At 46.1% G+C, this 17,794-nt stretch overlaps 1 protein-coding gene across 1 annotated transcript in view; it reads right to left on the bottom strand.

Annotated features, from left to right (window-relative positions):
- NDEL1 (nudE neurodevelopment protein 1 like 1) overlaps positions 1–17,794 on the bottom strand; it is a 75,406-nt gene that overhangs the window by 32,863 nt on the left and 24,749 nt on the right. The window contains exons 4-6 of the mRNA XM_060252425.1: positions 10,258–10,394; positions 8,854–9,027; positions 4,247–4,338 (exon numbers count right to left, since the gene is read on the bottom strand). Of these exons, the coding sequence (XP_060108408.1) occupies positions 4,247–4,338; positions 8,854–9,027; positions 10,258–10,394 (403 nt within the window). The remainder of the gene's footprint in view (positions 1–4,246; positions 4,339–8,853; positions 9,028–10,257; positions 10,395–17,794) is intronic.

Raw genomic sequence — 17,794 nt, 5'->3', positions numbered from 1 at the left:
TCCCTTTGGCTATTATGTTGGGGAAGTCGAGACAATGCATCTGCTAAACAGTTTTTCGAACCTGGGATGTGTCTCAGGGTAAAGTCAGATTTGGCGAAGAAGCCTGCCCAACGAATTTGCTTTTTTGTCAGCTTCCTTCACCCTGTGAGAGCTTCTAAATTTTTATGATCTGTCCAAATTTCAAAAGGCACTCTCACCCCTTCTAACCACGACTTCCAGGTTTTCAGTGCAAAAATCACTGCGAACGCTTCTTTATCCCAAACGGATCGATTCCGTTGTTCCTGGGAAAACTTTTTGGAAATATACACACAGGGTTTCAACCCCCCCCCCCCTCCTCATCGGGTTGCATCAGAATCACTCCCACAGTGACATCGGAGGCGTCACATTGAATCTCTAAGGGTTTCAACTCATTTGGGTGAATGAGGATAGGTTCACTAGTGAACAGTCTTTTCAGTTTATTAAAGGCTTCTTGGCATTTGGCCGTCCACTCCAATTTAGCCCCTGGTCTCTTGGCTTCCACCCCTTTCCCTTTCATTTTGAGAAGGTCAGTCAGGGGTAACATCGTTTGTGCAAACCCTTGTATGAAGTTACGGCAAAAATTTGCAAAACCGAGGAAAGATTGGAGCAGTCTACGTGTTCTCGGGGGTTCCCAATCTAATACTGCCTGGATTTTGGTGGGATCCATTGCTAACCCTCTCCCGGACACTTGATACCCTAGATAGTCAAGCTCCATTCTGTGGAATTCACACTTGGACAGCTTGGCATACAGTTGGTTTTCATATAGAGTGCTTAACACTTCCCACACCAACTTCACATGTGATTTCAAATCCCTGGAATAAATAACTATATCATCCAGGTATACTACGACCCCTTTGTACAAGTATTTCCACAAAACTTCATTTATAAAGTTCATAAAGACCCCAGGGGCCCCTTGTAATCCAAATGGCATGACCAAATATTCAAACTGGTCCATGAGTGTGTTGAAAGCAGTCTTCCATTCATCCCCCTCTTTTATACGCAGCCGGAAGTATGCGTCTCGCAAGTCTAATTTGGTAAAAATCTTCCCCTCTGATACTGTGCTTAACAGATCTTTGATCAGGGGTATGGGGTAGGCATTTGAGGTGGAAATCCCATTAATTCCTCGAAAATCCGTGCAAAGCCAAAGCCCACAGTCCTTCTTCTTCTGGAAGAGCGGTGTGAGGGGCCGTGGCCAGCCGAATAAAACCTCTTTTTAAATTTTTGTCCAAAAATTTCCGTAGTTTGGCTTTCTCTGCCCACCCCATCGAGTAGAGTTTAGCTTTAGGGAGCTCCTGCCCTGAGATGAGTTCTATAGCACAATCAGTGTCTCTGTGGGGAGGAAGTTCATTTGCTTCCTCTTCACTAAATACTTCCTCTATTGCTAAACACAGTTTCTCGTTCCTAGGAGGGGGGTCAGCACCCCAGCTTTTGTCCCAGTGATGGTGTTCACACCTCTTATTGGTAAAGTCTATAATTTGTTCCCCCCACGTGATGTCGGGCTCATGCTTCGCCAACCACCCTACCCCTAAGACAATGTCAAAGGATGAAGAGGGGGCTATCACAAAGAGTTCAATGTCCCAGTGGTTCTCTATTCTCACTGGCACTTCTTGAGTCTGTTCAACACATGGCTCTCCTCTCATTATAGTCCCGTCCATTTGTTCAAATTGAATAGGGTGCGGTAATAAGGTTTTGTGGAGGCCCAGGGCTTCCACCAGCTTAGGTGTGATTATGTCTCTTGTGCACCCAGAATTGATTAGGGCCCGAACATGAATAAATCGCCTTAAGCTTGGGTTTAACAATGACAGGAGAACGAAAAATAAAGTTCCAGTTATCCTCAACCTTAATGGTGCCGTTAGTTCCGTGACCTGCTTCTCGGCACCTCTCAGTGCAGGTCCTCCCTGTTTCCTGCCGGCTCGTCTTACCAGGACATCTCGTACAGCTCATCGATGATGATGGTTTCTTCGTCCGCCGAGGTCACGGCTATGGTACTCCCTTTAACAGAGTCCTTCGGGCGGCCCTCGTTCTTTTTTGGCTTCGGGGTGCTGGGCTTCGGAGTGAGGAGGGGCCTTGAGGTTGCTCTGGGCAATTCGCGGCCAGGTGATTTAGGTCCCCACATTGGAAGCAACGTCGTGGAGTAGCCGGTATGGTAGCTCCTCCCATGGAGTTGGCCTTTTTCCCATCTGGTTTTGCCCCCGACCAAGAGTCACGTCCCCCCTTTCCCCCTTGCTGCTGCCGCCGTTGCAGGGCACTCTCTTCATGTTGGTCTCAACCTCACCGGCTAATTGCACCCACCCTACCAGCGTGGTCAGGCAGGCTTGTTGCAGCGCTCAATCCAACACGCTCACATTCAGGCCCCATTGAAATTGCTCTATTTTCATTAGCTCGTTCCATTCCTGCACCTTAGCTGTATTCGCCCTGAATTTAGCCGCATACTCGCACACCGATTTTGACCCTTGCTATAGGTCTCGCAAGGTGGTGAGGGCTCGGGTTTCTTGGAGGGGGACTTGATACTGTGTCAGCAACGCTTGGAGAAAAGCGGCCACAGTGTCCAACTCAGGGCTCCTGGTTTCGTACAGGCTCACGTACCAGTGTTTGGCAGCCCCCTTCAGTTTTGACCCCAAGTAATCCACTCGGCTGAATTCATCAGGGAATTCATCAGACCCCAATAATGCATGTAGCGGTTGGCTTGGATGGAAAAGTATTCTACTTCTTCAGGATCCCCATCGAAAGTAGCATCCAGTTCTCTCCCTCTACCATAATCTCGAGGGACTAGCAGCAATGGAGGTTATGTGCCGCTGGCTGCCTCCCCGGAGGGGGTAGTTGGGCCCCCCTTGGATCTGCTGGCGGCAGTACTTTCTCCAACTGCTTTCTCATCTCTTGTGCCATGAAGGTGGCGTTGCCTTGCATTTCGTTTCTCAAGCACTTTGCCATCTTGCTCCTCACCATCTGGAAGAGTCCTCTGTCCTCAGGCTCGGGGTCCTCTTCCCCCTCATGTGGGCATGGAGGGTCAGGGTCTTCATATTTTTCTTCCTCCTCCAGTTGGGGTTAATCTTGATGAGCACTGCCCCCGGCTCGCACACCTTCTTGGCCGCTCTTGCTCACCACCCTCACTCGCCGAGATGGTCGCACCAGGATCGCTTCTCTCTGCGCCGGTGCCTCGTCCATTAGGGTAGTGGAGGTTCGCGGTGCTCAGTCTGTGGGAGTGATGAGTTGTTGGATACGCAGAGGAAACCCTCTTCCCGTAACTCTACGGGCGTCTAAGATGTGCCACGGAGGGGTCGACACTCCGGCTTCCTCCTCTCTGTATTCTCCTCGATTTCTCTCAGGGGACGTAGGGAGTTTACCGTTGTCTGGAGTTCTTTCCACCATACAGTTAGAAAGATGCCAGTTTGGTTGAAACCCCAAGAAGTCTCACTTCCAAAATGTCAAGCATCGGTATTTCGAATAATCAAGCTTTTGTTTATTATCAAAAGCTCATTTTATTGATAATCCAATACTTGCTCCAAGGAACGAAACCTTGAAAGTGATACAGAGTGTCACACAGCATAGATTCTTAAAGGCTACTTCAAAGGCAAAGTTTCAGATAACTTCAAAAGCATAACATACAGATGTGAATTGAGAATTCAAAGAGTAATATCAACTATTCATTTGGGTACTACAACATCTCCTGGTTCCCACACATTCCTAGTTTACTGATAAGGCATATGGATGGGAGCTCGGGGGAGAGGCATTTTGCTTTACAATGACAAGATTACTTGCATATCCTGAATCGTTGAGAGTTACCAGGTGGGGGGGGGGGGCTGTGAAGAGGAGTCTTATGCAGAAAACGAGAAGAGAGGGAAGAGAGGGGGGAAGGATGAGCACAGAATACATATTGATTCAATAATCAGAAATATCATGCTTGACAACAGGTCCATGAATGTACCAGCACATGCATACTTTGCTAAGCCACCTTAATAAATAGTGGAGACAAACAGTCCCAATAACCAAGTTATCTCACAAATATTTTCTGATGCAAAAAGCTGTGCTAACTGCACCCATACACCTTTATTTCTCAGTGCTATTTAGTGTTACATTTATATCACTGAAACTTAGCATCTGCTGTTTTACAGTCATACCCATTCAGCTTGCAGCTCATACTAAGGATAACCAACCATGTGATACCATTTAAGGTGCATGTTTGGCCATATTTCAACATATTCAGGCCTGAACTCTGCATGCTTCTTACCCCCACTTTTCTTAGAAGATCACCCACAATGTTGAGTGCAGATATCCTGGCAGATGGAGTGAGAGGACTGGTACCAAATCCATTGGGAATAGCTGCAAAACAAAACCAGGGTGGGGGTCAGGCAGGATAATCATAGCAGGTTGAACTCAGTGACCAATCAGTGAAAAGTTCTGACAGTTGTAGATCTTTGCAGCTTTTCCCTACCCACAGCGGTACTTTCTAACCCCAGGAAAGTTTAATATCAGAATGGTGGGACTCATATGAATTAACAACCATGTGGATTGAAAGACTGCAATAGAAAGAGGGAAGGTGTCAAAACTAGTTCTGTTTCCCCTCTGTTGATGCAGCAGGAAGGGCAATTTTGTGCCCTTCTCTCTCCTCAATGCAGCCTTAAAACCAATAAGGCTGTTGGGCTACACAAATCCTGTGACCATGGGAATAAGAACATAAGAGAAGCCATGTTGGATCAGGCCAATGGCCCATCCAGTCCAACCCTCTGTGTCACACAGTGGCCAATATACAGTGGCCAACACACACATATACATACACACACACACACACACACACACACACACACACATACACATATAGCCACTGATGGACCTCTGTTTCATATTTTTGTCAAACCCCCTCTTAAAGCTGGCTATGCTTGTAGCCGCCGCCACCTTCTGTGGAAGTGAATTCCACATGTTAGTCACCCTTTGGGTGAAGAAGTACTTCCTTTTATCCGTTTTAACTTGACTGCTCAGCAATTTCATTGAATGCCCACGAGCTCTTGTATTGAGAGAAAGGGAGAAAAGGACTTCTTTCTCGACTTTCTCCATCCCATGCATGATCTTGTAACCTCTATCATGTCACCCCGCAGTCAGCGTTTCTCCAAGCTAAAGAGCCCCAAGCGTTTTAACCTTTCTTCATAGGGAAAGTGTTCCAAACCTTTAATCATTCTAGTTGCCCTTTTCTGGATTTTTTCCAAAGCTATAATATCCTTTTTGAGGTGCAGTGATCAGAATTGTACACAGTATTCCAAATGAGACCGCACCATTGATTTATACAGTGACATTATGATACTGGCTGATTTGTTTTCAATTCCCTTCCTAATAATTCCCAGCATGGTGTTGGCCTTTTTTATTGCAATTGCACACTGTCTTGACATTTTCAGTGAGTTATCTATCACAACCTCAAGATCTCTCTTTTGGTCAGTCTCTGCCAGTTCACAACCCATCAACTTGTATTTGTAGCTGGGATTCTTGGCCCCAATGTGCATTACTTTGCACCTGGTCACACTGAACCTCATCTGCCACGTTGACGCCCACTCACCCAGCCTCAACAGATCCCTTTGGAGTGCCTCACAATCCTCTCTGGTTCTCACCACCCTGAACAATTTAGTGTCATCTGCAAACTTGGCCACTTCACTGCTTACTCTCAACTCCAGATCATGAATGAACAAGTTGAAGAGCATGGGACCCAGTACTGAGCCCTGTGGCACCCCACTGCTTACTGTTCTCCACTGTGAAGACTGTCCATTTACACTCACTCTCTGCTTCCTATTAATTAGCCAGTTTTTGATCCACAGGAGAACCTGTCCTTTTATTCCATGACTCTCGCGCTTACTAAGGAGCCTTTGATGAGGAACTTTATCAAAAGTTTTCTGGAAGTCAAGGTAAACTACATCTATTGGGTCCTCTTGTCCACATATTTGTTCACCCCCTAAAAGAACTTAGTGTTCACCCCCTAAAAGAGCTTAGTGTGGCAAGATCTTCCCTTGCTGAGTATTCCTCAATAACTTGTGTTCATCAATGTGCCTACTCATTCTGTTCTTGATAATGCTTTCTACCAACTTTCCCGGTATTGAAGTCTGACCGACAGGCCTGTAATTTCCTGGATCTCCTCTGAAACCCTTTTTAAAGATGGGGGTGATATTTGCTACCTTCCAGTCCTCAGGAATGGAGGCAGATTTCAATGAAAAATTACATATTTTTGTTAGGAGATCCACAAGTTCAACTTTGAGTTCTTTCAGAACTCTTGGATGTATGCCATCCGAACCTGGTAACTTATTAGTTTTTAATTCGTCAATCAGTTGTAGGACTTCCTCTCTTGTCACCTCAATTTGACTCAGGTCTTTCAACACCCCTTCCAAAATTAGTGGTTCTGGAGCGGGCAAACACTTCTCATCTTCCACAGTGAAGATTGAGGCAAAAAATGCATTCAGCTTCTCAGCCATTTCCCTATCCTCCTTCAGTAATCCTTTTACCCCATGGTCATCCAAGGGCCCCACTGCCTCCCTGGCTGGTTTCCTGCTTCTAGTGTATTTGAAGACATCTTTATTGTTGGTCTTTATGTTTTTTGCAATATGCTCCTCATAGTCCCTTTTTGCCTGCCTGATCACAATCTTGCATTTGATTTGCCACAGCCTGTGTTCCCTTTTATTAATCTCACTTGGACTAGCTTTCCACCGCTTAAAGGAGTCCTTCTTACCTTTTACAGCTTCCATTACTTTGTTTGTTAACCATGCAGGCCTTTTCTTATACTTGTTTGTACCTTTCCTAACTTGTGGTATCTATTTTATCTGAGCTTCTAGGATTGTAGTTTTAAATATCCTCCAAGCTTCCCCATGGGTTTTGACTGTATTTACCTTTCCTTTCAGTTTCCTCTTCACATGCCTCCTCATCTCAGAGAATTTACCCCTTTTAAAGTTAGACGTGGTTGTGCTGGTCTTTTGGGGCAACTCCCTATTTATACCAATGGTGAAATCAATAACATTATGGTCATTGCTCCCAAGCAGTGCGATCACTTTTACATCTCTCACCAAGTCTTGGGCATTACTTAGGACCAAATCCAGGATCGCCCCACCCCTGGTAGGTTCTGTTACTATCTGCTCCATAGCACAGTCATTGAGAGCATCTAGAAACTCAATCTCTTTCTCTCGACCTGAACACATACTGACCCAATCAATCTGCGGGTAGTTAAAATCACCTATTACAACACAGTTTTTACATTCAGCCGCTATCTTTAATCCTTCCATCATATAATAATCGTCTATCTTTTGATTTGGTGGGCGATAACAAACTCCCATAGTAAAATTTCCTTTTGGGCCCTCTATTTCGACCCAAAGCATTTCTAGAAGAGAATCTAATTCTTTGTCCTCAGTCTTACTGGACTGTATACCCTCTCTGACATACAAAGCCACCCCACCTCCAACCCTTCCGATATAACTTATATCCAGGAATCACTGTGTTCCACTGATTCTCCTCATTCCACCAAGTTTCTGAAATTCTCACAATGTCTATGTTTTCCCCCAACACTAAACATTCCAACTCACCAATTTTACTTCGGACACTTCTAGCATTTGTATATACACATGTATAATTTCCCAGGCAAATTAGGCCCGCCACCTTCCTCCTGCTGCCTCAAGACTTTGGCAGACGCTCCTTACTGTTGTCACCATCTCAGTGGACAACTCTGATCCATTACCCGGTAGAAAAGTAACAGCTAACCCTTCATCTCTTTGAGATGAGTCCTCCCGAACCGGAGACATTTCATCTCCTGTCAGCTTTCCCCCAAGATTTAGTTTAAAAACTGCTCTGCCACCTTTTTGATTTTAAGTGCCAGCAGCCTGGTTCCATCTGGGGACAAGTGGAGACCGTCTCTTTTGTACAACTCCCGCTTGTTCCAGAAAGCATCCCAGTGCCTAACAAACTTAAACCCTTCCTCCCTACACCATCGTTTCATCCACACATTGAGACTTCTAATTTGTGCCTGTCTCTCCAGCCCTGCACAGGTAGCACTTGGCTACCTTGGAGGTCCTGGCCTTAAGTCTCCTGCCTAGCAGCCTAAATTTTTCCTCCAGGATCTCACGACTGCATTTCCCCACATGCACCATGACCACTGGCTCCTCCCCAGCACTGTCTATCAGCCTATCTACAACACGCGTAATGTCCGCTACCTTCGCACCAGGCAGGCAAGTCACACAAACATTCTAGGGATCAGCAAGGAATGCTGGGGGTCGTGTGGAAAATCTGTGATCCTCAAACTGTATCCAACCCACAGTCTTTTTATATATGTAAATACCCCAGCATTCATGAGGAAGTCGTTCCAAAGTAACAGACGTTTGAATTTTCAAGATTCCAACAATGCATTTCTGAGCATGGCAGAAGAGCCAGCTTCTCTTCATAATAATTATTGAATCACCTTCTAGAGGAAAGTCATTAGGGCATCTGCAATAACATCTCTGCCTATACAAGCCAAGAGCAAGTCTAAGCTAAACTGTCTTCCAACATCAGCATCAGACTATGTGAGTATGCACAGCCATAAACCAAACCCATACTATCAGTGCCCTGAACGTTTATCTCACATACTCCCAATCTCTATACTGCTAATATATGTGGTAAGATTTTGGAAGAAGAACAGACAAAATGTAAATAAGTCACACAATGCACAAATCACATATTTCCATGAACCACTCAAAAGTTTCTTCTAAGTTTTTCTCTGGGTCAGTATTTCAAGAGTACTAAAGCTGAACTATGCAAGAGTTTTTTGACTGCAGTACACCTAAAAGTATTTAAACTCCTTCACAAACTTCACAGAACACACATGTTTGTTTAGCCTACCTTTTGGTGAAGTAAAGCTGTTCTCGCAGCCTTTCCCAACAGGTGTTGCAGGCAGAGACAGAGAAGCCTGGACAGCTGAATCCATCTTCTCACAATCTAGAGTTGGAGAACTTGGGGCTGACTTCCGGGTTACTTCCTGCTGCCTTTCCCTCACTGCTAGTTCTTGCCTTAAATCTGTAGGATTTGAAGAAAGTATTACTGACTTATCCCTTGACATTGAGCATAGAAATATCAACCAACCAGAGTACCTAGAAACTCTCTACAATTCTTCCCTAAACACATACCAAATCATATACTAGAGCCATATATGAAGCAAAAACAAATTGTATCTCATTAAGTCAAACCATAGGCTTCATTTCCTTTAGAGCAGGGGTGAGCAACATCTGGCCCGAGGGCAAGATCATTTGGTCTGGCCCTCAGGGATTGCTGGGCCAAGCCACATGGCGGCTTCCCTGGGTCACAGCTGGCTGGCAAAGATCGTGGGACCAGCCACGGTGTGCAGCAGCCTCTCTAGGGCCAAGCTGGCCAGGAGGCATCATGGGGCCCAGCCACACTGCGCAGCGGCCTCCCTGGGACCTGCCTCGCCAGCCAGGATTACTACAGAGCCTGGGAAAGTCACTTCCACAGTTCAGGTAAGTTTCCCCCTCATTTATTTCCCTTTATTTCTATTTCTTCCTGCCATTTCTTTGTTTCCGTTAATTCCTCTTTCTTCCCCTCTTTCTTTATTTCCCCTTATTCCCCCATTTCTTTATTTATTTCTTCCCCCCATTTCTTTATTTCCATTTATTTCTTTATTTCCCTTTCTCCCTTCCCCCTCTCTTTCTTTCTGTCTGTGGTGGGTGTTGTGAAGGACTGCTGCTAGGATATGTGGGTGCCTTTAGTCTAGTGGGAGTAGCTGTAGCTGCAGTTTTTGCATGAAGGAAAGGGGGCCAGTGTGGGGGTGGGAGCCAGCTACCACCAGTTCAACTTGCACTTGATTATCCCAGATGATGTGGCCTAATATGCTAATGAGCGTGTGACATAATATGCTATACTTAGGGGTGTGGTCTAATATCTAATGAGTTCCTGCTGGCCCATTAATGATGTTATAAATATCCAAATGATCCTTGGCAGAAAAAAGGTTCCTTGCCCCTGCTTTAGAGATTCAAGTCAGCAATAAGAAATCAGAAGTATATACAGAACAGAGGCATTAGTTACTGTATTTGATGGTACATCAGTCTGGAGGACATAGCACCTGTAAAATAAGCTTCTCCACCATCTGGCTATTAGTTGCAACACTGATGTCAAGAGCACTAAAGTAACATATTCATACATGAGATCTGGAGAAGGACCTTCAACCTGTTAAAAGCTAATGCTAGATTCCATCATTCTTAAACCAGCAACCAGCTGTAAATCAAACAGTACCTCTCGCTTCATCTTTCAGTCTTTGTACAGAAACTAGCAAAGATTCCTTGTCATCCAGCTCACTTTCCAAAAAGGCATTTCTCTCAATGGCCTGATTCAGCCTTTGTTCAAAGTCTTCCAAGGAAACAATTGTAGCCCTAGAGACAAACATCCAGAGGGTATAAATCTTTAGTATGCATTTAGAAGTGGGGGGAAATACTTGACAATGAAATGGTATATTTGAAAAGATACTAAAAAGTAAAGATAGTCCCCTGTGCAAGCACCAGTCATTTTCGACTCTGGGGTGATGTTGCATCACAACGTTTTCATGGCAGACTTTTTACGGGGTAGTTTGCCGTTGCCTTCCCCAGTCATCTACACTTTCCCCCCAGCAAGCTGGGTACTCATTTTACTGACCTCGGAAGGATGGAAGGTTGAATCAACCTTGAGCCGGCTACCTGAACCCCAGCTTCTGCCAGGATCGAACTCAGGTTGTGAGCAGAGCGTTCAGACTGCAGCACTGCAGCTCTGTGCCATGGGGCTTCTGAGAAGATACTACAGAAGCACATTGAGTACACCAATCAAATAAGTAAATTCTAGGGACCACATCAAAAGGAACAGCATCCTCTGTTCTAGGAATATGCATAGTGTATTCACATGGGGCTAAATCTAAATATGCAGTTAAGCTTTGTGCCTATATCAACAATCTCCTCTCAGTAAATAGCAACAGTTACTTCTCAAGGCCTCCAATCAAACATACATAGGTATCTATTTTTCTACATATTTGGACAGTATGCCCTTAGAATAAGAGCAGGACTTCCTAAAAATATTTGAGACATTCCTATCTAGAAGAGATGTGCCAAAGCAGACTGCTCAATTGTCAGAAACCCCCTCGGGCTTCTGCCATTGAAGACACTTTCTGCTGTTGCTTTTGAAGTTTAGCTATTAAACCACTTGGTGTTTCCATTTGGATGTCCCTTTGTTTTTCGCATTCGCCCCTTTCCTCTCCCCTGCCTCCTCTTGCATGAGCATTTGGAATCTCTCCTGTCCTGGGAAAGCAATAACGTGAGCAGGAAGGGGAAAAAAGAGGATTCGGGTAACTACTGACCCATCAGCTTGATGTCTATACCTGGAAAAGTTTTAGAACAAATCATCAAATAGTCAGTCCTGGAACATTTAGTAAGAATGGATGTGATCACTAAGAGCCAGCATGGGTTTCTCAAGAACAAGTCATGTCAGACTAACCTGATCTCTTTTTTTGAGAAAGTGACTACTTCGCTGGATCAGGGGAATGCTGTAGACATAGTTTATCTTGATTTCAGTAAGGCTTTTGATAAAGTTCCACATACTATCCTTGTTGACAAGTTGGTAAAATGTGATTTGGGTCCTGTTACCATTAGGTGGATCTCTAACTGGTTGACAGATCACACCCAAAGAGTGCTTGTTCTTCCATCCTCTTGAAGAGGAGTGACAAATTGTCAAGCATTGTTACTAACCATGAAATAGATTCAGGCACATCAAAGTAGTAAACCCCCTCCATTGCTCCTTTTGCTTTTACTAACAAATGCAGGAATGTCCTCTTTGAAGATAAAACCTCCTGGGACTCATTCCCAGGCCCAGCGAGGCCTAGACCCAGGAAGAGCCAAACGCAATAGAGATAAGGAAGTCAGAATGTGAATTTCACACGTGAATGTAGAATTGTTTATAGAACCTTTGATGTGCCATTTTAAAGCTTGCATTTTGTTGTTACTAAGTATCAGTTCCAATACCTAGCTCGGCTGAGCCACATGGATTATCAATAAACCAAACTTTGTTTCAAAAATCCAAGGATTGGTTATTTTGAAATCCCATGCTTGACATTTTGGAACTGATCCTTTATTAAGAGTTCATCTGATCTGGCAACTTTAAGCCGGATGGCTGAAAGAGTACCAGATAACAGAGAACCTACTGACCCGCTTGAAGGAATCGAGGGGCGGACTCCCCCCTGGCACATCGTTGGGACTCGGAGAGTCGAGGGGCGCGGGTCCCCACTGCAGGTACAACAACTGTTCATCACCCCTAAGATGAACAGCGTACCTCAACAACCCTGATGGATGAAGCACCAGCAGACCACGAAGTAATCCTGTCGAGGCCAGTGCGAGGGGGTAAGGGTGGTGGAAACTCCGGGGAGACGACTGTTCCTTGGGGGACGAGGACGAACGGGGGGTACCTGGACCAGACGACGTGGGTTCTGAATCGGAGGAGGAAGATGAGTCCCCCTAAAGAGACGGACATCTTAAAGACCGTGAGGGGAGAGATGACCACCATGGCGAGAGAACTACAGGACGAAATACAAGCGAACGCCACCTTTATGGCGCGAGAGATGCAGAGGCAAATTGATTGGCTACTGCTGCACGACTTCGGGAGAGCTCCACAGGCCCTGCCCACAGTGCCGGTGCCACCGGCACCACCAGCTCCGGCACCTCAAGTGCCCCAGGTGGTGCCAGCCAAACCGGGGCCCCCGCCATCATTGCCGGGACCCCCAGCCCCTCGAGACTACGGAAGGGGTCAAGAATTGGATGCCACCTTCGATGGCAACCCAGAAGAAGTGGAGTACTTCACCATCCAAGCCAATAGTTACATGCATTATTGGGGGAACACTTTTCCCTGATGACTTCAGTCGAGTGGACTACCTCGGGTCTAAGCTGAAGGGAGTAGCGAGACGGTGGTACGTGAGTCTGTACGAGACGAGGGGGCCCGAGCTTGATACAGTGGCCGGGTTCCTGCAGGCACTGTTAACTCAGTACAAAGATCCCCTCCAAGAGACCCGAGCCATCACGGCCTTGCGCGACATGCAACAGGGGGCGAAGTCAGTAAGAGAGTACACGGCCAACTTCAGAGCCCAGTCCGCGAAGGTTCGGGGTTGGAGCGAGATGATGAAGATTGAAGCATACCAGAGAGGGCTGAATGCAAGCCTACTAGACCGAGCCCTACAGCAAGCCCGCCCCACCACACTTGTGGGTTGGATACAACTGGCCGGCGAGGTAGAGACCAATATGAAGTGGGTGGCCCTCCAACGCCAACTGCAGTAAGAGGGAAACGGGGGACGTGAGGCTTGCATTTTGTTGTTACTAAGTATCAGTTCCAATACCTAGTTCGGCTGAGCCACATGGATTATCAATAAACCAAACTTTGTTTCAAAAATCCAAGGACTGGTTATTTTGAAATCCCATGCTTGACACAAGTGGAGTGCCTCAAGGATCTGTCCTGGGACCTGTTTTGTTCAACATCTTTATCAATGATTTGGATGAAGAAATAGAGGGAATGCTTATTAAATTTACAGATGATACTAAATTGGGTGGGGTTGCAAACACAGTAGAAGACAGAAACAGGATACAGGATGACATTGACAGGCTGGAAAACTGGGCTAAAATCAGTAAAATGAATTTTAACAGGGATAAATGTAAAGTTCTGCGTCTAGGTAGGAAACATCCAATGCATGGTTATAGGATGGGGGAGACTTGTCTTAGCAGTAGTATGTGCAAAAGGGATCTAGCAGTGGATCATACGCTGAACATGAGTCAACAGTGTGATGCGGTGGCTAAAAAATGCAAATGCAATTTTGGGCTGTATCAACAGAAGTATAGTGTCCAGATCATGTGATGTGATGGTATCTCTTTGCTCTGGTAAGACCTCACTTGGAGTATTGTGTTCAGTTTTAGGCACCACATTTTAAGAAGGGTATAGACAAGCTGGAACGGGTCCAGAGGAGGGCGACAAATGGTGAGGGGTCTAGAGAACAAGTCCTATGAGGAAAGGTTGAAGGAGCTGGGGATGTTTAGCCTGGAGAGGAGGCGCCTGAGAGGTGATATGATCGCCATCTTCAAGTACTTGAAGGGCTGTCAGATAGAGGATGGTGTGGAATTGTTTTCTGCGGCCCCGGAAGGTAGGACCAGATCCAATGGGTTGAAATTAAATCAAAAGAGTTTCCGGCTCAACAGTAGGAAGAACTTCCTGACCATTAGAGCGATTCCTCAGTGGAACAGTCTTCCTCGGGAGGTGGTGGGCTCTCCTTCCTTGGAGGTTTTAAACAGAGGCTAGATGGCTATGTGACAGCGATGAAGATCCTGTGATTGGGATTGGACTCGATGACCCTGGAGGTCCCTTCCAACTCTATGATTCTATGAACAGGAATTGTGCTGCAGTGTGAACAGTGGGAGCCCAGAACTATTCACCTGTTCATGTTCAGTCACACAGTCAAGTCCGACTCTGCGACCCCACGGACCAAGTCGTGCCAGGCCCTCCTGTCTTCCACCATCCTCTGAAATCTGCTCAAATTCATGTTAGTTACAGCAATAAGTTAGCTTCCCTTTAATCTAGCGGTTGGAGCCAGACTTCCTTGTTAACTCTTATTTCTTTGATATGTATTCTATCTTAGCTAAAAATGAAAGTAGAGTTTTATTACCATGATGGGGGGCAGGGGGGAGTAGTTGAAGTATTTTAATGTGTCTTGTCTTCAGTAGGGCATTCCTGGAAAATGCCCAGGTGGGGATCAAATCATCTGTAATGAATCATAATAAAAACTTCTTCTAAACCAGAGAACATTGCCTGAGCATTACTTGCAAATCTTACAAGTTGCCAGAAATCTTCATTCCTGTCCTCAACCTGAGTACCTTCAATGCCCAGAGACTGGCACTATGCCTAGCCATGGTTTGGGGAGCAGAGAATCAGATGTAGACAAGGACCCAAAGAAAACTCCAGGGGCCGCAGCCAAGGCAGACAAGGCCCGCCGAACAGGGTGGAGAGAAAAATAGGTTGATTACCTGTAACTGATGATCTTCAAGTGGTCATCTGTGCAGTCACATACATAGTTCTTGCCACTGGCAACATATCCCTACCTTGGGGACTCTAATAGTTTGCTATGAGTGCCTCTGGCGCGCTTTCCAGCTCACTCTGGGGAGCAGGCATCAACTGCACATGCCTGGAGCAAGTGGAAGGCACTCCTCCCACTCAGTTTCTTCCAGCCATTACTGACAATCTAAATAGGCATATGCAAAAGAAAAGCCAGCAGAGGGGAAGGCTGGGTGGGTGTGACTGCACAGATGACCACTCGAAGATCCTGTTACAGGTAAGCAGCCTGTTCATCTTCATCGTGGTCTCTGTGCAGTCCCACACATGGGTGATTAGCAAGCTGAAAAGCAGATATGGAGGTGGGTGCTGGCAAACAAAATTTTATACTTACAATATCTGCAGGCACTCACCTGTGTCAACATCAATGGAAGATGGATCTGAGGATCGATTGGCCAAATGAGGCGTCATGTCTAGCACAAACATCCAAGGTATAGCGGGAGACAAACGTGGCTGGAGAGGACCAGGATGCAGCAGAGCAGATGTTCTCCAAGGAGACGCCCTCGAGGAAAGAAGAAGAGGTCGAGACAGCTCTGGTCAAGAGAGCCCTAAGACTGTCAGGTAAGGGTTGTTTAGCAATCTCATAGCACAAACAAACAGCATTAAATACCCACTTAGATAGTCTCTGGGTAGAGAATCTGGATCCCCTGAAGAGATTGCCATAGGCCACAAACAAGTTAGGGTCCTTACGGAAGGGTTGCGTGCGTGAAAGGTAAAAGGACAAAGCCCTTCTGACATCGAGGGTGTGCAGAGCTCTTTGTCCTGAGTCTTTAGGTTCAGGGGAAAATGTAGGCAGAGAACTGGAAAGGTGGAAGGCAGAAACCACCTTGGGGAGGAAAGCCAGATCTGCTTGAAAGACCACCTTATTCTTGTGGGAAATTCTATATCGTGGGTCAGAGCGAAAAGCGCACAGATCACCAGCTCGCTTGCCTGAAGTGAGTGCAACTAGCAAGGCAGTCTTCCAGGAAACAAGGTTTAAATCAGCAGAAGCTAACGGTTCAAACGGAGGCCTCATGAGCTGTGAAAGAACCAAAGACAAACTCCAATCAGGAACGAACAGTTTAATCGGAGGATGGAGGTGTAGCATTCCTTTTAGGAAAGACTTAGACAACAGTGGGAGAAAACAGTCCGGCCATCGACAGGTGAATGGAAAGCAGAAAGGGCTGACAGATGGATCTTCAAGGAGGAGTATCTGAGTCCAGAAACTTGTAAGGACAGCAAGTATTGTAAGACCAAAGGGAGCGGTGCAGCCTCAGGATCAAGATGGTGAGATTGTGCATAGGAGTAAAAACGTTTCCATTTGGATAAGAACATCTAGTGGAAGGTTTTCTAGCATTCAGAATAACATGCTCAACATCAGGTGGCAAATTCAAGGACGAATTCTCCAAGCTGTGAGTCGGAGAAGCTGAGGGTTGTGGTGCCACACTTGAGCATGATGTTGAGTTAGAAGGTCAGCTGCTAGAGGGAAGTGCCGATAAGTGTGACGTGACAGTTGAAGAAGATTCGTGAACCACGGTTGCCGTGGCCACCAAGGTGTTATTAAGATGCAGTTTGTTCCGTCTCGAACAATCTTGAGAATAGAACAAGTGAGGTTCTGAAGAGGTCCTGTCCAAGTGTGTAGGAACGCGTCGTTGGTGCCCCTGGAGTAGACGCGATGGCACTTCACGTTGACCCAGAATGCAAAGACATCTATGCTGGGTGTTCTGAAGCAAGTGAAAATGTGATGGAGATAGAGTGGATTGAGAGACCACTCATGGTCGTCCAGATGAAGTCTGCTAAGGGAGTCCACTAATGTGTTCTCCACCTCAGGAAGATGGATAGCAGTCAGAAAGATGTTGTTCTTGATGCAACCCTCCCAAAGAACAATGGCTAGACAGCAAAGACAGGAGGACCTGGTTCTCTGCCTGATGACATAAAAGACAATAGCCATGTTTTCTGTGGTGATCTGTATATGCTGACCAGTTAAGGATGGAAGGAACGACTGGAGGGACCTGTGAACCGCCATAAGTTCTAGGCAGTTGATGTGGAAATTTCTTTCTGATGGAGTCCAAAGACCCCTGACAGTTTTGTCCTCTAGGTGGACTCCCCAATCCCACTTCGAGGCATCCATAGTCACCACTGCAGTAAAAGGAGGGAGAATAAAGGCATTCCCTGGAGCAGGTTGGTCTGGATGGTCCACCATGAGAGGGAAATAAGGACCTTCTGAGGTACAGTTAGAATGGTGTTCTGTGATTGCCTATATGGGTGAAAGGCATGAACAAACCAAAGTTGAAGGGGCCGCATTCGGAGCCTTGCAAACCGAATGACAGAAGTGGCTGAAGCCATGAGGCCCAGAAGGCATTGAATTATGAGTTGTGTTGGAAAGTGTATGATAGCAGCTGCAAGAGACTGTATTGTCAGACCTCAGTCCCGAAGAAGGAAGTCCAGATGGGGACATGTGCACAAGCGAGCACCTATAAATAGGAGGTCCTGAGTAGGAGTGAGATGAGACTTGATGGTGTTCACACACAGACCCAGAGAGGCCATAAGAGAGTGGTTTGGAGATCTCTCTTGAGTTGATGCGGTGAGGGAGCAACTATGAGTCAGTCATCTATGTATGGGAAAGAGTCCAGAGAGCCTGGAGAAATTGGTTGCTCTGAATCTGAGCAACAGAAACTTGCATCTTCAGATT

The sequence above is a fragment of the Heteronotia binoei genome, chromosome 13, assembly GCF_032191835.1.
Source record: "Heteronotia binoei isolate CCM8104 ecotype False Entrance Well chromosome 13, APGP_CSIRO_Hbin_v1, whole genome shotgun sequence".
Classification (NCBI taxonomy): Eukaryota; Metazoa; Chordata; class Lepidosauria; order Squamata; family Gekkonidae; genus Heteronotia; species Heteronotia binoei.
Note: the sequence above shows the minus strand (reverse complement) of the source record. Positions and strands in the feature narration are given on the sequence as shown.